General features: G+C 45.0%; 1 protein-coding gene across 1 annotated transcript; it reads right to left on the bottom strand.

The window, feature by feature from the left end:
- Positions 1 to 843: 843 nt before the first annotated feature.
- LOC127673306 (uncharacterized) lies at positions 844 to 2,708 on the bottom strand. Its single transcript, XM_052168884.1, has 4 exons — positions 2,577 to 2,708; positions 2,188 to 2,390; positions 1,611 to 1,658; positions 844 to 1,081 (listed from the first exon to the last, which is right to left on the bottom strand). The coding sequence occupies exons 1-4, from the start codon at positions 2,706 to 2,708 to the stop codon at positions 844 to 846; spliced, it is 621 nt and encodes a 206-aa protein (XP_052024844.1).
- Between the last annotated feature and the right edge of the window lie 18,271 nt (positions 2,709 to 20,979).

Genomic DNA, 20,979 nt, shown 5'->3' with positions numbered 1-20,979 from the left:
ATCCAAACATAAATAAAAATTGAACAATCAAAGCAACGATATGAAAGAAAATAATCAAAGAAATAAAAGGAGATACTTTAAAGAAATAAAAACAGCTTAGGTGGGAACCACTGCTGATTACAAATCAGAAGATAATTTTCCTAGCTATATATCCACCTCAGGCAGAGGGAAAAAACATTCTGGTTCACCTAATTGCACAACAGAATGTAGAAATAGGTGCCCAGAAGCTGAAACATTGGCACCCACATCTGCAGACACATCTGCAGCCATATCTGCAGACACAACTGCAGACACATCTGCAGACACATCTGCAGACACATCTGCGGCCATACCTGCAGACACATCTGCAGACACATCTGTGGCCATATCTGAGGCCATATCTGCAGACCCATCTGCAGATACATCTATAGGTGACTGTGTATCAGGTGATGTGGGCAGAGCTGGATCTGAACTTGGAAGCTGCACTGGACCAGCTTCTGGCTCAAATGGTTCCAGAGGTGTTGTTTCCAAGAGTGCAGTGTCCTCTCGGGGTGGCAGGTCTCCCTGTGGCTCTGCCTCAGAAGCTGGCCTCACAGCCAGACTCTCTTTCATCACTGAGGCATCCTGCACTGGGGGCTCTGCTGGTGTTGTTGCACAAGCTAAGGGGAGAAGGAGAAGGGATTTCAATGAAGACCTAGGATGGGGTGAGTTTCCAAGATGGCATTGATGGTCATTCAAGACCTTTTCATGCCAGAGTATCCCCTGTCCTCTACTCACAGTGGGACATCTTACCTGACTGTTGTGCAGCCCTGGCTTCAGGCCAAAGCTCTGGAGAATTCCCTGGTGGAACCCATCACCAAAACTCTATCCTACCTTGCCAGGCAACCCACCCCAGATCTCCTCACCTTTCTCAAGCTTTAGCTTTTTGGCCTCCTCTTCCTCCAGAACTGAGAGCAGCTCCGTGGCTCGGGCATGTACTTCTTCGGAAGGCACATTGAGTTTCACGTAGGTTATTAATCGCCTGACGACGGCCATGTCTGGGTCCTTACTAAAACTATCAGGAAATTTTTCAAACCAGCGGGATAGAAAACTGAATATGTCGCTGTGGGGAAGAGGAGGATGGAGGGAAGTGGAGTCATAAGCCTGGCCTTGCTTCATCAGTGGAGCCGTGGCCCCCATCAGATGAGGCAGTAACTTCCACCCTGCCTACTCACAGGCATAGTGGTCAGGAGTGAGAGGTTATGTGGAGAGGGCTCCAGACACATTTTGTCTCTTGGATGAAAGATGGCACTGGGCTTTAATGGTGATGGATTCAAACAGGGCCCTTCAGATTCCATCCTTGCCTCTGCTCCTCAGAACCATGGAGTCCAGTGGAGACCTCCATTTTTATCCACCAACAGGTGACCTCTCAAGTACCATCCCTCTAGTGGTGATCCCCAAAGCAGGGCATCTTTCAAGCCTTTAGCCCTCAACACTAACCCCAACCACCCCATGGTACACAAAGGCCCTTACCACCCTCCTCCACACACACACCACAGATGGGCCCTTACCTCCCTTTTCTCTCCCCATCCCCGACCACATCCCACTGCACAGATTGTCTCTTACCTCAGTTTCACCTGAAACCCACTCACCTCTTTGTTTGCTGGTCCTCCAGTGAGTCAGGCTGGAAGGATGCATACCTGTGGCATTATATCAGGGTGTCAAACTTAAGGCCTTGTTTCCCCGACTATTAATAGATCTACAGGGAGCTACTTGAATCTGAAGAATCTAGAAAGGGAGTGGGGATCCTGGGTGCTCTCTGCCCTGCTCTGACTTCCATGCTGAGGTCCTGTGTCATGAGATGCTCAGTCAATGTGTGGAAGCCTCACTGCTCCCTACTAGGGCTCTTGCTCGGTTCCAGGCTTCTTGGGTGGTCCTTTATCTCTCTGGTTCCATTAATCCCATATAGGTCTGATAGGGCCTAGAACCTTTTATACAAATGGGAAAACAGCTCTACCCAAGGTACAAGTAAGGGAAGTGTTTGACACTCTCTGGGGACAGTGAAAGACACAAACCAGAGGACCCCAACCCCACATGTGGCCATGTCACTTTGCAGACCCAGATCCAGGACCAACACTGCCAGGGTACAATAAACCTTGTTCTAAGGGAGCACAGAGGCCTGAAGAAGAGCACATCCATCCTAAACCCATGTTGCCTGTAGCCACTCACATTGTCATAATCAGGTCCAGCACCTCCCAGGTGGTAACATACTTGTGGTAAACAGTAAGAAAAATGCTGATCGAGAGGTGGTCGTTGTACCGAACTGCAGTTGGTAAATACTCTACCATTTGTTCAATATATTCTGTAGTTCTATAGTTGAAACTGGGGGGCTTGGGCAGAGAGTCTGTCTTCTTTTTATTCTGAGGACAGACCTAGGAAGGCAAAGGTGTTTAAATGTACAAACTCTGAGAGACATCAGCAATCCATTACTGTACCCTGAAGAGTGAGCATAAAAGAATGTTCCTTAGTATCTCACAGGAACACACACCCAGGCAGGGACCTCAGAGAATCAGGGGGACAAACCAGAAAGTTCCCTGCTAAAGGCTCTCGCCTGTTACCTCGGGATCCCTGCGGGATACACGCCAGCAGTGTGTCAGAGGGTGTATCCAACGTCTCCAAATGTGGCCAAGGCGACTACTCTTAGCTTTTTTGTGGTCAGCGCCACTTGAACGCCAGAAACAAGAGAACATCCTTCTGTCTCAAGCACCTCCAGACAAATAAGTCAGGTAAGGCTACTGTTGGCCTCTGGTTACCTGGTAACCAGCATTCTGAGTTCCATCTGGACCGTTAAGTAAGTGAGGTCCCTTCCTGAGGTCCTCCAGTATGAACCCCTCATCATAGGTTTTCTCTAGTCGTTACCAGTACTGCAAACTGCTGTCCTTTTTTTCTATGTGTACAATTTGACACAGTGGTGTCCATAAGCTCATGTTGCTACACTGTCCTGGGAAGCCTGGCATCAGAGTGAGCCTCAGTTTTGAGAAGGCAGGCAGAAGTTTCCAAACCATCCCTTCTGTATCACAAGCATCTCAGAAATAAGCATTTTCCTCTTAGGGTCTTCTCACAATCCTGACCTGCTCCCTGAAGATGGGTTTCCTAGTATGTCATCATGTGTATATAATGACCAAAGCCCTATACCTTGGAAACATCCTAATAGTGTTACAAGAGGTAAAGACACACATGAGCACTTGTGCCCATTCACATACACATGTGCACACAAAAGGCTACACACACAAACACACACACACACACACACACACACACACACACACGCTCAAACCCAGGGACACACAGATCTTCCATTTACCTATGCCCAGGAACATGTCAGTGTAGAGCAGGCCATCCTAGGTGGGCATAATAATTATGTGGTGGAGGTTATTGTTGGGGCAACAAACTTTAGCAAAGTGTATGTTTTCATTTTTTAATGTGACTTTCTCTTAGGGGAGTGATCAAGGCTCCTCTCTTTTTCTATGTGTCCTAGTGTTTGTCCCCCTTGGGCTTCCACAGGCAACAGATTGCTTCTTCTTTGTTCCAAGACAATACCTGACCGGGTTCTGGTTTGCAGGGTGTCCCACATGCACTGCTCAAACCAACATTCCCTACCCTGAGGAAAAACATGAAGACTTTGGAAGACCTTCCATATCCTAAATCTTTAATGAGTACTTTAAAATATATTCACAGGTCTCAGATGGTTGAAGAGAAATGAAAAAAGTAATCCTTCTGTGCAAAAACAGACAATGAAGGAAGGAAAAAGAGAGGAGTTAGTGATTCCTAGATTTTATAGAAATATCAAAAATTCTTATTGGTATACACAGCATGAAACTCTCTTGGGAGGTAAATAGGATCAATGGAGTCCAATGGGGATAGAAGGATGTATGGTTGTGAGCTGCCTGGTGGGTGCAATGAATTGAACCCAGGTCCTCTGCCCTAGCAGCCAGTGCCCTTAACAGCAGAGCCATCTCTCAGGATCATTTTGGTGATTTACTGGTCAGAGTACCTCATTGTATAAATCACTATAGTGTCCAGTGACACCCAGCAGAAAGTTTCCAGCTGGGTTATCAGATATAACATGATAGTGCGTGTCATTAATTTCTGTCTCCTTACTTAAATTATATCAAAACCATCACATATTAGCAATGTGAGGTGGTGACCATACCTGTTCTGTGAGAGCTCATTGCGGATTGATAGAATGGATCCCAGGATACAGGTGGGCTTCCTACCAGATGAGGTCTCACTGGACCAAAGTCTACATAACTTGGGCATGCCAAGGGGTTCTATATTGTCTTCCAGCTGGGAGAGCAGTGGTCTGGCTTCCCCACAGCATGGCGGTGGAGACCCACTAGAAGGCCTCTCAGAGCCTGGCATTAGAAGCCAGTCATGCTGTGGGGAAATAAAAAAAACCCAACAGCTTCAAGGGGGGAAGCACAGTACTCCTGGTCATAGGCAATAGAATGTTCTAGAAAAAATGATTTGTACAGCCTACTCTGGTTATACTAATAGAGCCTGACATACTTTGGAGAACATATGTTATTTTTAACTAAGGTTTGATAAATTGTGCACCCAGAAAATTGTACAAATTCTCTCCCAGCAGCAATGTGAGGAGGGATAAATATCTTTAACAACAGGTTAATTGACAAAAATGGACTGAGTGCCTGTGAGTGAGTCTCTTCCCAAGAATAGGATGCTGCATCTGTGGCCACTAGAGGGCGGTGGTTTTCCATGAAAGCACAAGGAGGACCTCCCTGACTTGTGTGCTAGCAACTTAGTTACATTTCAGATAGGGATGGGGCTTGGGGTGGCCACTGCAGTGAGCTCAACAGAACAGGATTGGGGCAGAGGCTTCATTCCTGTCTCAGATGCCCTTGATAGGTAGTGAAGATGAAATCAGATAATGTACCTTTCAGGTTATCTTATTCTCTGCAGAGCAAGGGGACCTGCCACTATGAAAGTTGTCAGTCCAGTCTCCTGCAGAAGCAAGGGCCTAAGCAGGACTGACAGTTCCTTTACTGCTGAAGAGGCTGTAGAGGATAATCAATGGGAGTTCTTCAGCGGCATATTTCCAGACAGATTCAGCTTTACCTAGGAATGCTGGGGCATGTCCCGTATTCAAGGCCATTGAAGCCTCTTGTGTATTCTGGGTGGATCTGGATGACAGCCCCTTTCCAACCTGTGTTCATATAAAGTCCATGTTCACTTACACAGGGTGGGGCCGAGAGACCAGCTCCATCTTGTCTGGCTCCTTCTGTTTTCCCAGGGGAGCCACGGGAGAATGGTTGAGCTTCCCAGGGAAACTGTTGGGGCTTCTCTGATCCAGGATGCCACCAGCCACCAGCCACCAGGCACCAGCCAGTAGTACTTGTTTCCTGACACCCCAGCTCCTCAAATATCTGCTCCTGTCCCCCTGACATCTACCAGAGGGCATATAGACAGGGAAGACTCTAGGACTTTTAGGGTCAGAGTCTGTGCCCTGACAGCCCTATGAACCTAGAGTGTGGCAAACCATTTTCCATGGATTGACAAAAGTGAGGAACAGAAAGAGCCTGGTTATGATATTGAGCAACTTTTCCCCAGTGCTCAGGAGGCAGAGGCAGGTGGATGCCTGTGAATTCTTCATAATGAGTTCCAGCAGAGTCAAGCTATATAATGGACTCTCTCAAGATCAAAATACAAAGAAAAAACAAAAAGTAGCAAGGAAAGGAGATGTGATTCTAGTCAGCACACTGAGAAGAAGAACAAATAATGTGCTCCAAGGTCACCACACCCAACTTAGGGTCCTCTCATGAGGGTTCCTTTGTAATACAGAGCAAGAAGTGTACAACACTAGGGACAAGTGACCAGAACTCTGGGAGGCTTTTGTGGGAGTCAGGTTTCTCCTCCTGCCAGTACCAGGCCCCATGCCTGCAGTAAACTCCCCAAGGGATTCCAAATGTTTCTGGTGTGCCTGCTTTGGTTTTCCAGTATCTCAAGGGAGGGGTGCAGTGTCTCTTTGGAGTGTCTTCACTTTTTCCAAGTCAGTTATATTTCCCCAGTCTTCCTTTGTACAGGTCAGACTTGAGTGATGATGCCCATATCCAAAACTAACAACATAAATGTAATAGAAGTGGGAACCTGGATTAGTGTAAAATTAATTATTTTTCAATTAAATCTAAGTAATAAATTAATCTGTCATCAGTATTTCTTTTATTTGGTTGTCCCCAACCACCACACAAAAAAGTAAGGTTTATTAAAATAGACTTGAGTCAAATATTGAGCAAATATCACTTCATTCTAACCCTTCAAGCTCCTCAGGGCTCCTCACAGACACCATCTCCACATTACTTGCATTTTTTATCCTCTCTTGATCCAAGCCTTCTCTCCCGATGCTTTTTGTACCTCTCCTCATGGTTCCACTCTTTTACTTCCTGTCTCTATAGCTACCTATCCTAGAATAGGAAATCCCACCATCTCTCCTCTAAAGCTCTGGATTGGCTCATTGGCCTTTATTGACAAGGCCGAGAATGAATGAGGAGCAATGAGCATCTAAGAATAAACAACAGATCTATGTCAGGATGGAACCCAGATAGTGGGATAGAAAAACCAGCATTAGAAATAACACAAGAGTAAATCTTACACAGGGTACAAAAACAATATGCCTACAGATCAGAGCACATTCACAGTGTTTCCAGCCAACCATACACAGAATCTTTGCTCTATACTCTTTTGGTTTTAGCTGCTGTTGAAACAACTAGTACTATTGTATCCATTTTGGTTTTGGCTTGGGGACAGATGGAACCTTGAAGCACATGCTGGTTTCAAAATCTTAGTCTCCTCTGCCCTGGCATCTTGAGTTCGAGTCACAGCTGTGCTGGTTAGTTACTTGTCGACTTGATATGGCATCTGGGAAGTTAGATTTGACAGTCATGGGAAAGAGGCTGGAAGATCAGCCAAGGAAATATCTCCATTGGGGTGGTTTTCAGGCAAGGGTGTGCTTCCTTTTCTTGACTAATGATTGACATGGGAGGGCTCAGCTCACTGTAGGAGGTGCTACTCCCAGGCACATGGCTTTGGGTTGCAAAAGAAATCAAGCTTAGAGGCCAAGTGGAGCAAGCAAATAAGCAGTACTCCCTGTGGCCTCTGCTTCAGCTCATGCCTCCAGGTTCCCGCACTGAGTTCCTGCCCTAGAATCCCTTAGTGGTGGTCTGTGAGAAGGAAATGGAAGTCAAATAAATCCATTCCTCCCCAAGTCATTGTTGGTCAGTGTTTTATCACAGCTATAGAAACCTAAGAATTGTGACAGGTAAAGGTTGCATTGCCCAGCAAGATTCCATCGTGTTTGGTCGTCCCTTGTTCTTGAATAATAGTCTCTGGACACTTCACAGATTATTGGTCTTTTTTTCTCTTGTCTGTCTGTCACCACTGAGAAGAGATCTTTTCCATCTGTTCTGATCTCCCACTGGGAAAGAAAGTGCCATGTGTCAAGGATCCAGGACCCATAAAACCCCACATTAAAGGACATGATTTGAAAGTTTGCAAGAAAACAAATGACAGTCGTAGCATTTATTTCGTTTAATTTTTGTGGTTGTTTTGCTGCCCATGTGAATGCAGTTCTTGTAGAGGCCAGAAGAGGGCATGGGATCCCCTGAACTAGATTACATCAGGTTGTGAGCCTTCATAAGGGCACTGTGAACTTAACCTGGGTCCTTGGAAGAGCAGCCAGTGCTCCAGATCCCTGAGCCATCTCTCCACCTCTAAGCTCAAACACTTAGAGAGAACTTCAGATGCCCTCCTTAGGTGTCCAGTACCTTTCAATTAGTTACACACACACACACACACACACACACACACACACACACACACACACACACGCCACTACCACCAGTACCACCAGTACCACCACCACCACCAGAAAAAAAAAACACTTATGGAATTTTCAGTAATGTTTGGAGATGCATTTATTAGCCAAATAACATATTTTGAGTCTAGGGGAGTCCTACATGGGTAGCTAAAATTGTAAACTTTTCCTACAGGGAGAGGCAGGGACCAGTCTTGAGGTTATTGGGGTAAATGAGGAGGAGGAGGAGGAGGAGGAGGAGGAGGAGGAGGAGGAGGAGGAGGAGGAGGAGGAGGAGGAGAAGGAGGAGGAAGAGGAGGAGGAGGAGGAGGAGGAGGAGGAGAGAGAGAGAGAGAGAGAGAGAGAGAGAGAGAGAGAGAGAGAGAGAGAGAGAGAGAGAGAGAGATATGCTCCTGATCCAACTGTAGCCTCCTTCTAAGGGCCATTTGAAGCACAGTATATTTATTCTTGCATTCTACAGTCTACTACTTGGAAAGGAACAAATAAAGTTGAGTTTTTCTAAATCAAACATGAATCTGGATCAAGGTGTTTTTGTAAACTGAGACTGTGAACTCTCCTTCAATGTGCAGTAGTATTTTAATATACCTAAGCTTGCGTTTTTCTCATTTCATTAGAATTTTTGTTATTGTCTGGGCCTACTGTCCAGAGGTATAGAGGCATTTCCTAATCCCGGGATTCCTCCAAGCTACATTTTTAGCTTGAAAAGATGTGTTGAGGTTGGCTGGGGAAATAGCTCAGTGGTTAAGGTCATCTACTGCTCTTCCAGAGGAGCTGAGTTCTTCCCCAGAGCCTATGTCAGCTGGCTCACAAGCACCTGAAACTCCAGCTCCAGGGCATTGGGTGCCCCACTTCTTGCCTCTGTGGACACTGCACTCATGTGCACATACCCACACAGACCTCCTAAGTTCACATAATTAAAAACCTTTGAAAAGATAGTTTTTGAATATTATTGCTTTCTCCTTCAAGGAAAATCACCCCCAAATTACCTAAATTATTTATTTTTCATTTAATTGTATTTAATTGTATTCTTTGTTCCTTGTTATTTATTCTTCTTTTGAACATTTCCTGGCACCAAGTTATCAAAATGGGAACTGTCTTAGAACTTTTTTTTATAACCTATTGTTCCTAGGCCCTGGTCACTCTTCTTTGGCTCTTAAACAAATGATCTTTGTGGTTGTCCTAAAAACTTGTTGAGGTGGAGGGGTCCCTTGCTGCTGGGTAACAGATCACCCTGAGTGTTGCTGATGCATTTCATCACATGCTAAAGGGGGAAAAGTTTCCAAGGAGAAAAGCCATACAGATAGTTGGCTTTTCTTACTAAAGAATAATCAGTGACAAAAACCCAGGACATTCTTCCTGTTTAAAAGTGAAGCATTAGTTTCCTAAAGAGACTCTGCAGAAATAAAATAACCCTCATAGACGTCAGAAAAAATTTAAACAATCATTGAACACTAATTAATAATTAGCAATTAATAAAACAAGTAAAAATAAAAATTAATAGCAGTAACTAGTTTTTAATTGATATTGCTTAATATGCCCCTAAATTATTGATATTAATAACTTATTAGCTATGAATTAATAATTAATTGATTGTTAATTAATACTTATCAGATGATTGTTAACCAACAATTACTTATTACTATTAACTACCATTCAATTATTGTTATTAATAATATTGATCAATTGATTATCAATTAATAATCAATTCTTGGTTGTTTATTGATCAATTGATTATTGTTGTTGTTGTTGTTTTTCATCTGGAGAGATGGCTCAAAAGCACTACTGCTCTCACATAAGACCCAGGTTCAGTTCCCAGCACTCAAATGGTAGCTCACAAGGAGCAGTCACTCTGGTTTTATAGAGTCAGACGCCCTCTTCTGGCCTCTGTCTGTACTGCATAGATGTGGTGCTTATAGGTACAAGTAGACCAAAACCTCATAATACCTCAAATTAAAAGAATTTAGCGTTATGTATTAAATGTGGGGTCCAGAGAATGTCATGGCGGAAGGAAACATTAAATGCTTTTTTTTAGGAAAGAAGAAGGCTAAAAAACCAAGGAAGTAAGAATCTCTCTGAGGAACACTTAGAAAAACAGAAAATAAAGACCAAAAAAAAAAAAAAAATTGAGATTAGCCAAGAATAAAGACAAAAAGTATATAAGGCACATAAGGGGAAAACTATCAAACAAGTCATGAAAGCCAAATATTGATTTTTTTGAGGAAATGAATAAAAGTCAGAACTCTGACAAAACCTGTAAGAAAGTAAAATGATACATTTAAATGGGGATTTTTTAAATAGCTCCTAGTCATTAAAAAAAACAAATGTCTGGGCATGGTTGTGCATGCCTTTAATCCCAGCACTCAGGAGGCACAGGCAGGGGATTGCTGTGAGTTTGAGGCCAGCTTGATCTACATAGAGAGTCCTAGACCAGTCAGGTCTACACAGTGAGACCCTGTCTCAAGTGCAAAAAAAAATGCAATTTATGAAAAAGCTTGCAAATTCTCATGAAAAGGATGAAGTCTCAGAGGACAACACCCTCCATTAAGGCTAAAGATCATCATAAACTACACTGCTCACCTCCACTCTCAAACTTGCTTTGAGCAAAGCCAGACTGATGAGGCTCAGAGAGGGAAGACCCTGAGGCAGAAGTGAAGAGCTGAGTGCTTGTCTCCAGGGTTTCTCAAACAGGGCAGTGACCTGGGGAGGATCTGCAGACATTGGAATTTCAAAGCAGCCTTGAAGCTCACCAAATCACTCAAGGTGCTTGGTGTGTGGCTGGGCCACTCCATCCTACCACAGTGCTGGTGGATGGGCAGATGTACTCACCAGGCTCTGCCCTGTGAGGGTAGATGCCTCAAGCCAGCTCCACAGAACTCTAACTTCTGCATGCTTGTAGAAATGCAGCATGGTGTGTCTTTCCACTGTCGTGGAGATGTTTAACCATGGCTGCTCTAAGTGGAACAGTGAGCTCTTGGATCTTGGTGCCATTGGCAATCTGAGAAGAGTGAGTGGGTGGCCTGCCCTGGATGGCCACAGCTGATGGAAGTGACTGTTTTAATGCTCCATTACATTATTTAGTTGCCACAGTTTTTATCAGAGAAGACTGCTCGGATATAGATCTTAGCCAATGCATTTTAGTCTCTGTTAGCTGCCTGTTGACTACACTGGGTATTTGGTATCCCAGTGTAACTCCAAGCTTTTCTCAGGGTGAGCTTTCAAGCACACAAAAAGACACTGTCTTGGGTTGACATATTTCAGTTAGCAAGAACAGTTAGCCAGAAGTAGAACTACAAAAGTCAAAAAAGCAAAGTTAGTATGGAATCTTTCTCAGAACATTGGACTTCGATGGATTAGGCCTTTGTTTTAGTTTTGGCAGGTGGTCCAGGGTATATGTAGAGTTTTATGGCCTGAATGGTGCAGCCATCATAGAATCAGTAGTGCTAAGGTCTGGAGCCCTGCTACACCAGGATGTATTTGGGCCACCATGATAGCCTTCATCTCAATGTTGGAGATTGATGCTAATGCTGTGAATATGCATGCCCAGATGCTGAAGGTCCTTGTCCTCAATTGGTTTGGGATCTATCAATAAATATTCCAGCGGCCAATGCCTAGGAATGGGGCGGGACACTTAGAGTTTTGATGGTAGGAACCAGAGAGAAGTACCTGGATGAGGGAAGAAGAAGGAAACACAGTAGTGGCAGGAAATAAAGCCAACCAACCATGTGGTTTTGAATAGGGGCCACTGGCCACTTCCCTATTGTGCCTGGGATAACAGTTGAAGGTTTATCAGTACCCAGCCTTTGAAATATGCAGGGCATTTCCATTTGCAGATCCAAGATAGTTCCTGAGTGGGTGCATGGGTGAGATCCTCTGGGACCACAAAGCGATGCTGCCAAATTGTCACTGCCACATCTCTACAGTGGATCAGGAGTAAGAGCTCACAATAGTACTATTGTAGACAATGAAACTTAATGTCCCCCAAGTTAAAGTAAAAGTATGCAATGTGAACAAATATGAACAAGTCCTATCAGAGCATCTAAACTTCCAGGCTGAAGAGTATCTGCTCCATCAGTGGCGGCTGGGGGATCCCAAGAGGCACATAATGAAAGATTCCCACGCAGGAAGAATTATGTTCAAATCCTGCCTGTGTTGCCATCCATGCAGGTGCAGTTCCACTCTCCTCACTGATGTGGGGGGATTGACTTAATGAGGGATTGTCCTAAATCAGGGGACTCTGTGCTCTTTGTTGGACCCAACCTCAACTTTCTTGTGGGGAAAAGGAAAATGAAAGCTTGACAAGATGCCTTGTCCTTGTCAAGCTGTCTAGGGATGCAGGGAGGCCTTTGTTTGGTGCAGAGGGAAACTTCAGAAAAGCCCAAAGAGCTTAAAAGCACACCAAGGAGTATCTGGCCACTTTGTAAGGAAAAAGAAGAGAGACAAACAACAAGTCTGCCTTTCAAATTCTGCATGCAGACGGGCGGCAGACCCTGCAGAACCTCATGGTGGCTTGGCTTGTGGGGTCTGTACTCAGTGTGGGTAGAGGAAGAGGTGGGGGCTCCTGAAAAAGAAAATTAAATTATCTCAGGGTAAACCTGCATCCTATAGGTCCTAGCTAGATCACTGACCTGCAGCACTGGCCCAACCCTTTAAGGGAAGAAACAGGGCATGTCTCCACCTAGAGGGAGATTCCATTCTTTACATTTAAACCTTCTTGGTTGTTTTATAATTATTTTATCTTTTTGCTTGTATGGGTGTGTGGTGGCTAATCTAGGCTGTCATTTGACTACATTTCTAATCAATTAACACCCATGCAGACAGGCACTGGTGAGGGATTATATTGATTGGTTCATTTGAGGTATGAAGGCCACATAAAGGACATGGAAGAAAGAAGCTTTGCTTTTTGCCTGCTTGCCTTTGCTCTCTCTGGTGTTAGACCCTGCTTTGGGATTTCAGTGGAGACCAAGGACCAGCAACTCTTCTTGAATTCCCTCGGACTTCAGCACCAGATAGGTAGGACTGAGGCAAAGAGTCTCATGGACTGAGCAACCACCAAATTCTTGCTCAGCCATTGAAGAAGACAGCCAATGTTGGAGTATCTGAACCACAGCCTGTGAACCATCATAATAGATATCTTTAATACATATTTATGCTGAGAGAGAGAGAGAGAGAGAGAGAGAGAGAGAGAGAGAGAGAGAGAATTCATTCCAGTAGTTCTGTTTCTTACATAGTCCTGAGGAACACAGGCTGTTTTGTCTACAGATATGTCTGTGCACAAAGTGCAGGCAGTGTCCAAAGAGGCCAGAAGAGGGCATCAAATCCCATACAACTGGAGTTAACAGATGGTTATGAGCCACCCAGTGGGTGCTAGTTATCAAACCCAGGTCCTCCAGGAGAGCAGACAGTGTTTCTAACTATTAAGCCATCTCTCCACCCCATCTTTAAGTTTTCACAACATTTTTATAGAGTTCAGTTAGTGTGGTGGCTTGAATGACCATGGCCCCCATGGGCTCATATATTTGAATGTCTTGGTCCCTAGTTTGTGAAATTGCTTTGGAAAAGATTAAGAGGTGTGCCTTTGTTGGAGTAATCGTAAACTTTGCTGTGTCAAAAGGCCATGCTAGGCCCATCAGCCTCTCTCTCTCCCTGATGTTTGCCTTTGGATCAGATGTAAGCTCTTGCACACAGCTCCATCACCACACCTACCTACCTGCTGCCCACCATGATGGTCATGGATGCACCCTGTGAAACTGTAAGAAAGCTCCCAGTTAAATGCTTTCTTTTATAGGTTTTCTTGGTTATGGAATCTCTTCAAAGCTATAAAAATAGCTAAGAGAGGTTCACTTTCACTTTGCAAGGAAAGAACAGAATCCCTCTGTACAGTGTCTCTACCTGCACATTTCTCTTTCCAGCTATCTCGAGAAGGCCTTGCTAGTCAGCACAGCCAAGGACTGACACAGACTCATTGTTATTATCCAATGATGTCTGTGACTTTGGGTTCCACTCTTGTTGTGTATCCTTGGTCCTTAACAGATGTTCTTTACACAACACATATTCTAGTTTATACAGTGCTCTGCAGACAAATTCTACCATCCCAAAGAGCTCCTCTGTGCTATCTATCTTGCCAGCTGGGGACCTGGTATTTAAATACACAAGCCAAAAGAGCAACATTTCCCATGCAAACCATCACACACACCATAGCACAACTGGATGGACTAATGAGTCTACAGACATGAGTTATAGGAGTACAGGTGAAGAGTCACAGGGGCAGGGAGCCCTTGAAGGCAGCTGCATCACTAAACAGCGCATCACAGCCTTGATAGTGACCCACAAAAACAGCAGTCATGGTAGATGTTCTTTACTAGGAGGCAGCCAGACAGGTCAGGGTCACCTTCCCAATAGTCGTTTACTGCCTCTATAACCTGGTGCACAGTGGGGAGAATGAGTCTTGATCTGGCTCTGAGTTGTGTGACATCTGTATCACTAAGAGGTCTCGGGAGGCAGATGAGTGTCAGCAACCCACTTAATGTGTTGATTTCACTGCAAAGTCTTCCCTGGAGTCTGTTCCTGGGCCCAACCCTCCCATTAACCCCTTTCTTGTACTGAAACCTTGTGTTCTCCCTTGTTGTGTAGAGCCCATGTTCTCTGTCTAGTCTTTTCAGCTAGGTGTCCACAAACTTATATTCAGGGGCAAGTCATCTAATGATCCAAGCAGCTCCCATGCTGGAGAGCACTCTGCCAGAAGGTTAAACAAGTTGGGTTTTTCTTTTCTGGGTATGGTGGTGTTCAGCTGTAATCCCACTGTTTAGAGCTGTGGTTCTCGACCTTCCTAATATTGTGACCCTTCCTTTCAATTCAAGTTGCAGTAACCCAAGCCATAATATTATTTTCCTTGCTACCTTATAACTCTAATGATTCTATTCTTATGAATCATAATGTATGTATATATATATATATATATATATATATATATATATATATATATACTTGTCTATATAAGTATGTACGTACGTATGTATGTATGTATGTATGTATGTATGTATGTATGTATTATGTATGTATATATACTCATATGTTTTCTGATGGTGTTAGGTGACCCCTGTGAAAGGGTCATTTGACCCTGTACTGGATGGTTTTTTGTCAATTTAACACAAGCTGGAGTTATCACACAGAAAATAGCTTCCCTTGAGGAAATGCCTCCATGAGATCCAGCTGTGGGGCATTTTCTCAATTAGTGATCAAGGGGGGAGGGCCCCTTGTGGGTGTGGCCATCCCTGGACTGGTAGTCTTGGGCTTTATAAGAAAGCAAGCTGAGCAAGCCAGTGAAAAGGAAGCCAGTAAGAAACATCCCTCCATGGCCTCTGCATCAGCTCTTGCTTCCTGACCTGCTTGAGTTCCAGTCCTGACTTCCTTTAGTAATGAACAGCAATGTGGAAGTATAAGCTGAATAAACCCTTTCCTCCCCAACTCGCTTCTTGGTCATGATGTTTGTGCAGGAATAGAAACTCTAACTTACAGACCCACAGTTTGAGATCCACTGATCTGAGGAATTTAAATTGGAGGATCTGGAGATCAAGGGGAGCACAAGCTTTGGCGTGAGCTTCAAGCCAGCCAGAACTGCATAGTGAGACTGTGTGAACACTACATTCCAGGATTGTTTTCTGGGTATACTTCTAAGCTCTGGTTTCAGCTCCACTGACCCTTCTGACTACTTTCCTGATGGTTGACCATAGCTGGTAAGAACTGCTTGAGGTGTGATTTGAATTTGGCAGTGATGTAGTTGTGTATGTGTATGTGTGTGTGTGTGTCTGTGTGTGTATGTGTGTGTGTATGTCTGTGTGTGTCTGTGTATGTATGTAAGTGTGTGTGTGTGTGTGTGATTGTTTGTATAAGATTGAAAGAGGGAGTGGCACTATTAGAAGATATGGTCCTGTTAGAGTAGGTGTGTCACTGTGGGTGTGGGCTTAAGACCCTCATGCTAGCTGTCTGGAAGTTGTATTCTGCTAGCAGCCTTCAGAAGAAGAGGTAGAACTCTCACCTCTTGCATCATGCCTGCCTGGGTTCTGCAATGATCCTGCCTTGATGATAATGGACTGAATCTCTCAACCTGTAAGCCAGACCCAGTTAAACGTTGTCCTTATACATGGTATTTGTTCACAGCAGTAAAACCCTAAGACAGTGTGTGTGTGTGTGTGTGAGTAAATATGTGTATATGTATTTGTATGTCTGTGTATGTCTATGTGCATGTGTATTGCATGTGTGAACTTGTGTGTTTGTGTTCATCTCTATGTCCATGTGGGTGGAAGCAGGAGTTTGACATGAGAATTCTTCCTCAGTTCCTCTGCTCTTAGCTTTTGTTGAGCTGTACTCTCTCTGAATCCAGTGCTCACCATGATATAAAACTGGCTCAGCATTGAGCTAGGGGGTCCCGCCTGATCCTAGGGTCTCTTAGTTTTCTTTTCCATTCCTGTGTTAGAACACTGACCAAAAACAATTTCAGAAAAGCCTAGCTTTATCTCACTTTCAGATTACTGTCCATCACGAAGGGAAGACAGGGCAGAAACCCAGGCAGGAATGAGAAGGCAGGAAGTGAAGCAGAAGCCATGGTGAAACGCTGCTTACTGGCTTGCTCAACCTTTCTCACACCACTCCAAACTACCAGTCCAGGGATGGCACTCCCCACAATAGCCTGGAACATTCTACAAAGAGGAATAATGAAGAAAATGCTTCACAGATTTGCCTACAGGCCAATGTGACTGTGGCATTTTTCTCAACTAATGTTCCTTCTTCCCAGTTTACCCTACACTTTGTCAAGTTGAAAACAAACAAAAAAAGACACCAGCATCTAGGTTATCCTATGCACATGACCACACCGTTTTTTGATATGAATGTTGGGGATCCCAGCTCAGGTCCTACACTTTCTCAGCAGGTGCCGTATTGACAGCATCTCCTAATTTCTGATTTTTGTTTGCTGAGTCCCTCAGAACGGCATAGGGAATTTCACATAAGAATGCCCCTGCTGTCTGTAGTAATCGGTTGGAATGTGTTGATTGATTCCTATGCTGCTAATTTCAAATGGTATCAATCTTCAATCCAAGACCCTACCTGTCAGCATCTTTTGGCTTTCAGACTGTTTTTTTTAACCTACATGCTATCATTTCTGCTGTATGCCTTATCCATTGTTTACACTCCTTTAAATATTGTCTGAGAGGACATCAAACTCTGCAGAGAGTAGGAGACAAGGCAGAATCTTGGCCTGTGCAAATGGCCGTGCTTGCTTATTTTCCTGCCCACGTGGTGTCCAGTCAATATTGTCATCTTCCCATGGCTGCTGTGCAGCTGTGTGATGACTTCATTTCAGTTCATGTGCAGAAGTGTTTCCTTTTCAGAATTGTTGGATTTGCTTACCAGCTTTAATAATGTTCCTAAAGATTCTCTACACACATTGGCAATGGACTAGGTCACCTTTCCTTGTGTGCAGATGACAGCTAGACCCCTGCCACCATCACTTCTAGCTACCACTCATCTGCTCTGTGCTGCAGCGGCCTCCGTTGTTCACCCAGAAAGCCAACCTGCAGCCTGTGTAGGGTTTTCCTAAACTTGACCATAGTAACCTGTTTCTCAAGGCCTCAGGGTCACTGGACACCTCATCTCAGGAACTAGATGAAGTGTACAGCTCAATTCTTGATGAGACAGGGACTAGCCTGCTGTATAAACTTTTACCAAGCCAAATGCCTAGGTGGCCGGTGATGTGGTGTGTGTGGGTCCTCCATCATCACAGCACACATGAGTTGCCCTACACCCTTTGAAGGGGCCCAGACATAAATGAATATGTGCTAAAAGGTTTCAGGAATCACACATGCACAGCATGAGGACTTAGTGAGCCATTTTTCCTGGTGACTCCTGGCTTTGACCCATGCAGGCTTCCTTATACATAGAGAAAAGTAAGACTGCATGCAACCCATTCCCCACAGACCAAATGTGAAAAATTTTCAGGGACTCCCCCTTGTCATGTGTTGATCATCCCGAGAATTATGGCAAAGACTGGCAATTCTTTATGATAACCATCTGTTAAAACATGGTGTTTTGGGCTCAGGGATGGCGAGAATGGGGAGTGTTATTACAGTTAAACTGACTTTCTCCTCTGCATGGTTCCACTGTCCAGTTTGACAGGGAAGAAGCCCAGCAAGTATAGACTTCTGTCCATGAGCCCCAATATGGCTCATCTAGAATCTGTGTCCCTAACTGTCAGGAGCACTGCTGACACCAAGACTTCCAGGTCACAGTCACATAGTTTATACTGTTCACCATTGTGGTTATTTGCCCAATTACTGCAACATCAGTGGCTTGCTTTACCTGAATCCAGGGTGGCCTGCCAGGGCTCCCTTCCTGTGATTGACATGTGTCTCAGAGATGCAGTGCAGAGGTAGATATGAGTAATAATACCACTTTGGAAATGAACTATAGCATTTAAGATGAGTAAACAGATCATTTTTATTAACATCTAAACATAAATAAAAATTCAACAAGGAAATCAACAATATGAAAGAATAACATCTAACAATAAATGGAGATAATTTCTCTTAAGAAATTATCTGTACCAGCAGTGGTTCCCACCTAAGCTGTTATACGATAACAGGTAATTTTCGAGCTATATGTCTACCTCAGGCAGAGGGAAATAACACTCTGGTGCACCTAATTGCACAACTGCAGAGAAAACTATGTACTGCAAAGCTGAAACACGTGTAGCCACATCTGCAACCACATCTGCAGCCACTCCTGCAGCCACACCTGCAGCCCCATCTGTAGACACGTCAGCAGACACAGCTACAGGTGACTGTGTATCAGATGATGTGGCCAGAGCTGGCTCTAAAGTTGGAAGCTGCACTGGACCAGCTTCTGGCTCAAAGGGTTGAACAAGTGTTGTTTCCAAGAGCTCCGTGTCCTCTCGGGGGAGCAGGCTTTCCTGTGGCTGGGCCTCAGAAGCTGGCCTTGGAGGCAGAATCTCTTGCATCCCAGAGACTTGAGCAACCTGCACTTGGGCCTCTGGGGTTGTTCTCCAGCCTAAAGGCAGAAGGAGATGGGATTTTATTGAAGGCTCCCTAGGATTTGGTGAGCTTCCCATGATGGCCTTGATGCTCCCACAAGGACTTTTCAAATACCAGAGAATTCCCATTCTTCTCCTCATAGTGGGGCATCCTACCTGACTGCTGTCCAGCCCTGGCTTCAGGCCAAAGCACTGGAGAATTCCCAGGGGGAACCCATCATCAAAACCCACTCCTACCTTCCCAGGCAGCCCACCCCAGGCCTCCTCACCATTCTCCTGCTTGAGATTTTTAGCCTCAACATCCTCCAGGACTGAGAACAGCTCCCTGGCTTGGGGATCTCCTTCTGCTGAGTTAATTCTCACATACACCTTTAGATGCTTAATGATATTGATGTTTTCAGATTCACAGAAATCCTCAGGAAATTTTCTAATCCAATAGGTAATAAACTGGAATATTGAACTGCAGGGAAGAGGAGGATGGAGTGAAGTAGAGTCGGAAGCCTGGCCTTGCATCACCAGTGGAGCCGTGAGCCCCATCAGATAAGGCAATGACCACCAGCCTGGGTGCTGATGGGCATAGTGGTCAGGAGTGTAAGGAGTGGTCAGGTTGTGTGCATAGGGCTCCAGATGCTGTCTGTCCCCTGGAGGACAGATGGGGCTTGACTGTAATGGGGATGGACTCTCCCAGGGCCATTCAGCTTCCATCCTTCCCTCAGCTGCTCAGAACCAAGGAGCCCATTGGAGACCTCCAATTTCCTCCACCTGCAGGTAACATCTCAGGTATCATCCTTCTAGTGGGAATCCCCAAAGCAGGGCACCGGGCAAGTGTTTAATCCTCAGTACAAACTCCCCCCAACCCTGACACTGTCCAGACAGGCCTTTACATCCCTCTACCTCCCAACCACATCTCACTGCACAACTGGGCCCTGGCCTCCCTCTTCCCCTGCACCTCACTGCACAGATGGAATCTTACTTTGCTTTCATCTGAAGCCCACTCACCTCTTTATTTGTTCGTCCCATTCTGAGTCAGGCCAGAAGGTACCATACCTGTGGCATACCAGGAGGGTGTTATAATTAGGGCCTTGTTTCCCCGACCTACTAATAGATCTACAGGAAGCTACTTGAGTCTGAGATATCTAGAAAGGCAGCATGGATCCTAGGGTCTCTCTTTAGTGTTCTGACTTCCATGCTGTGCTCACAGTTCTTCAGGGATGTTCACACAATCAGTGGAAGCCTCACTGCACCCTCCCAAGATACTTAGCTGGTCCCCCAGGAACCCGTGTCTGGTTCCATTAATGCATATAAGTCAGATAGGATCTAGAACCTTTTAAACAAATGGGGAAAGAGCTCGGACAAAGGCACAAGAGATGGTAGTGTTTGACACTACCTGGGGACATGGAAAGACACAAATGAGAGTCTCACAACTCCATATGTGGCCATGTCATTTTGCAAGCTCAGATCCAGTACTAACACTGCCAGGGTACAATCATCGTTGTCCTGGGAGCACAGAGTCCTGGAGAAGAGGAGAACCCTCCAAAAACCTGTGTGAATGTAGTCACTCACATTCTCATCATTTGGTCCAGCACTTCCCAGGTGGTAACATAGTTTCTGTATATGTCAAGAAAAATGTCGATGGAATCATGGTCGTTGCGCTGAACAGCACCTGGGATATAGTACAGTATTTCTTTAACACATTTTCTGTTCTTCCTGGTGGACCTAGGTGTCTTGGGCTGAGAGCCGGACTCCTGTTTATTCTGAGGAACGTCCTAGGAAGGCAAGAGGGTATAAATGTAGAAACTCAGAAACATCAGCAATACAGTGTCCATTGAAGAGTGAGCATAAAGACAGTTCCTTGGTCGCCGCCCTTTGCCATCGGATGTGGGAGCCCTGCACCATGTCTGGCACAGAGAGGACATTGCTTCCTGAGGCCCTCTAGTGTACTGACAGGAACAGGGTATTAGTTCCCCTATCCCCTTCTGCCACTGCTACCCCTCCCTCCTCCCCTGTTGCTGCCCCTTGCCTTCAGGAGTGGGAGATCTGTACCACACCTGGTACAGAGAGGACACCACTTCCTGAGGCTCTCCAGAGA

Source organism: Apodemus sylvaticus, chromosome 22 (assembly GCF_947179515.1).
Source record: "Apodemus sylvaticus chromosome 22, mApoSyl1.1, whole genome shotgun sequence".
Classification (NCBI taxonomy): Eukaryota; Metazoa; Chordata; class Mammalia; order Rodentia; family Muridae; genus Apodemus; species Apodemus sylvaticus.
Note: the sequence above shows the minus strand (reverse complement) of the source record. Positions and strands in the feature narration are given on the sequence as shown.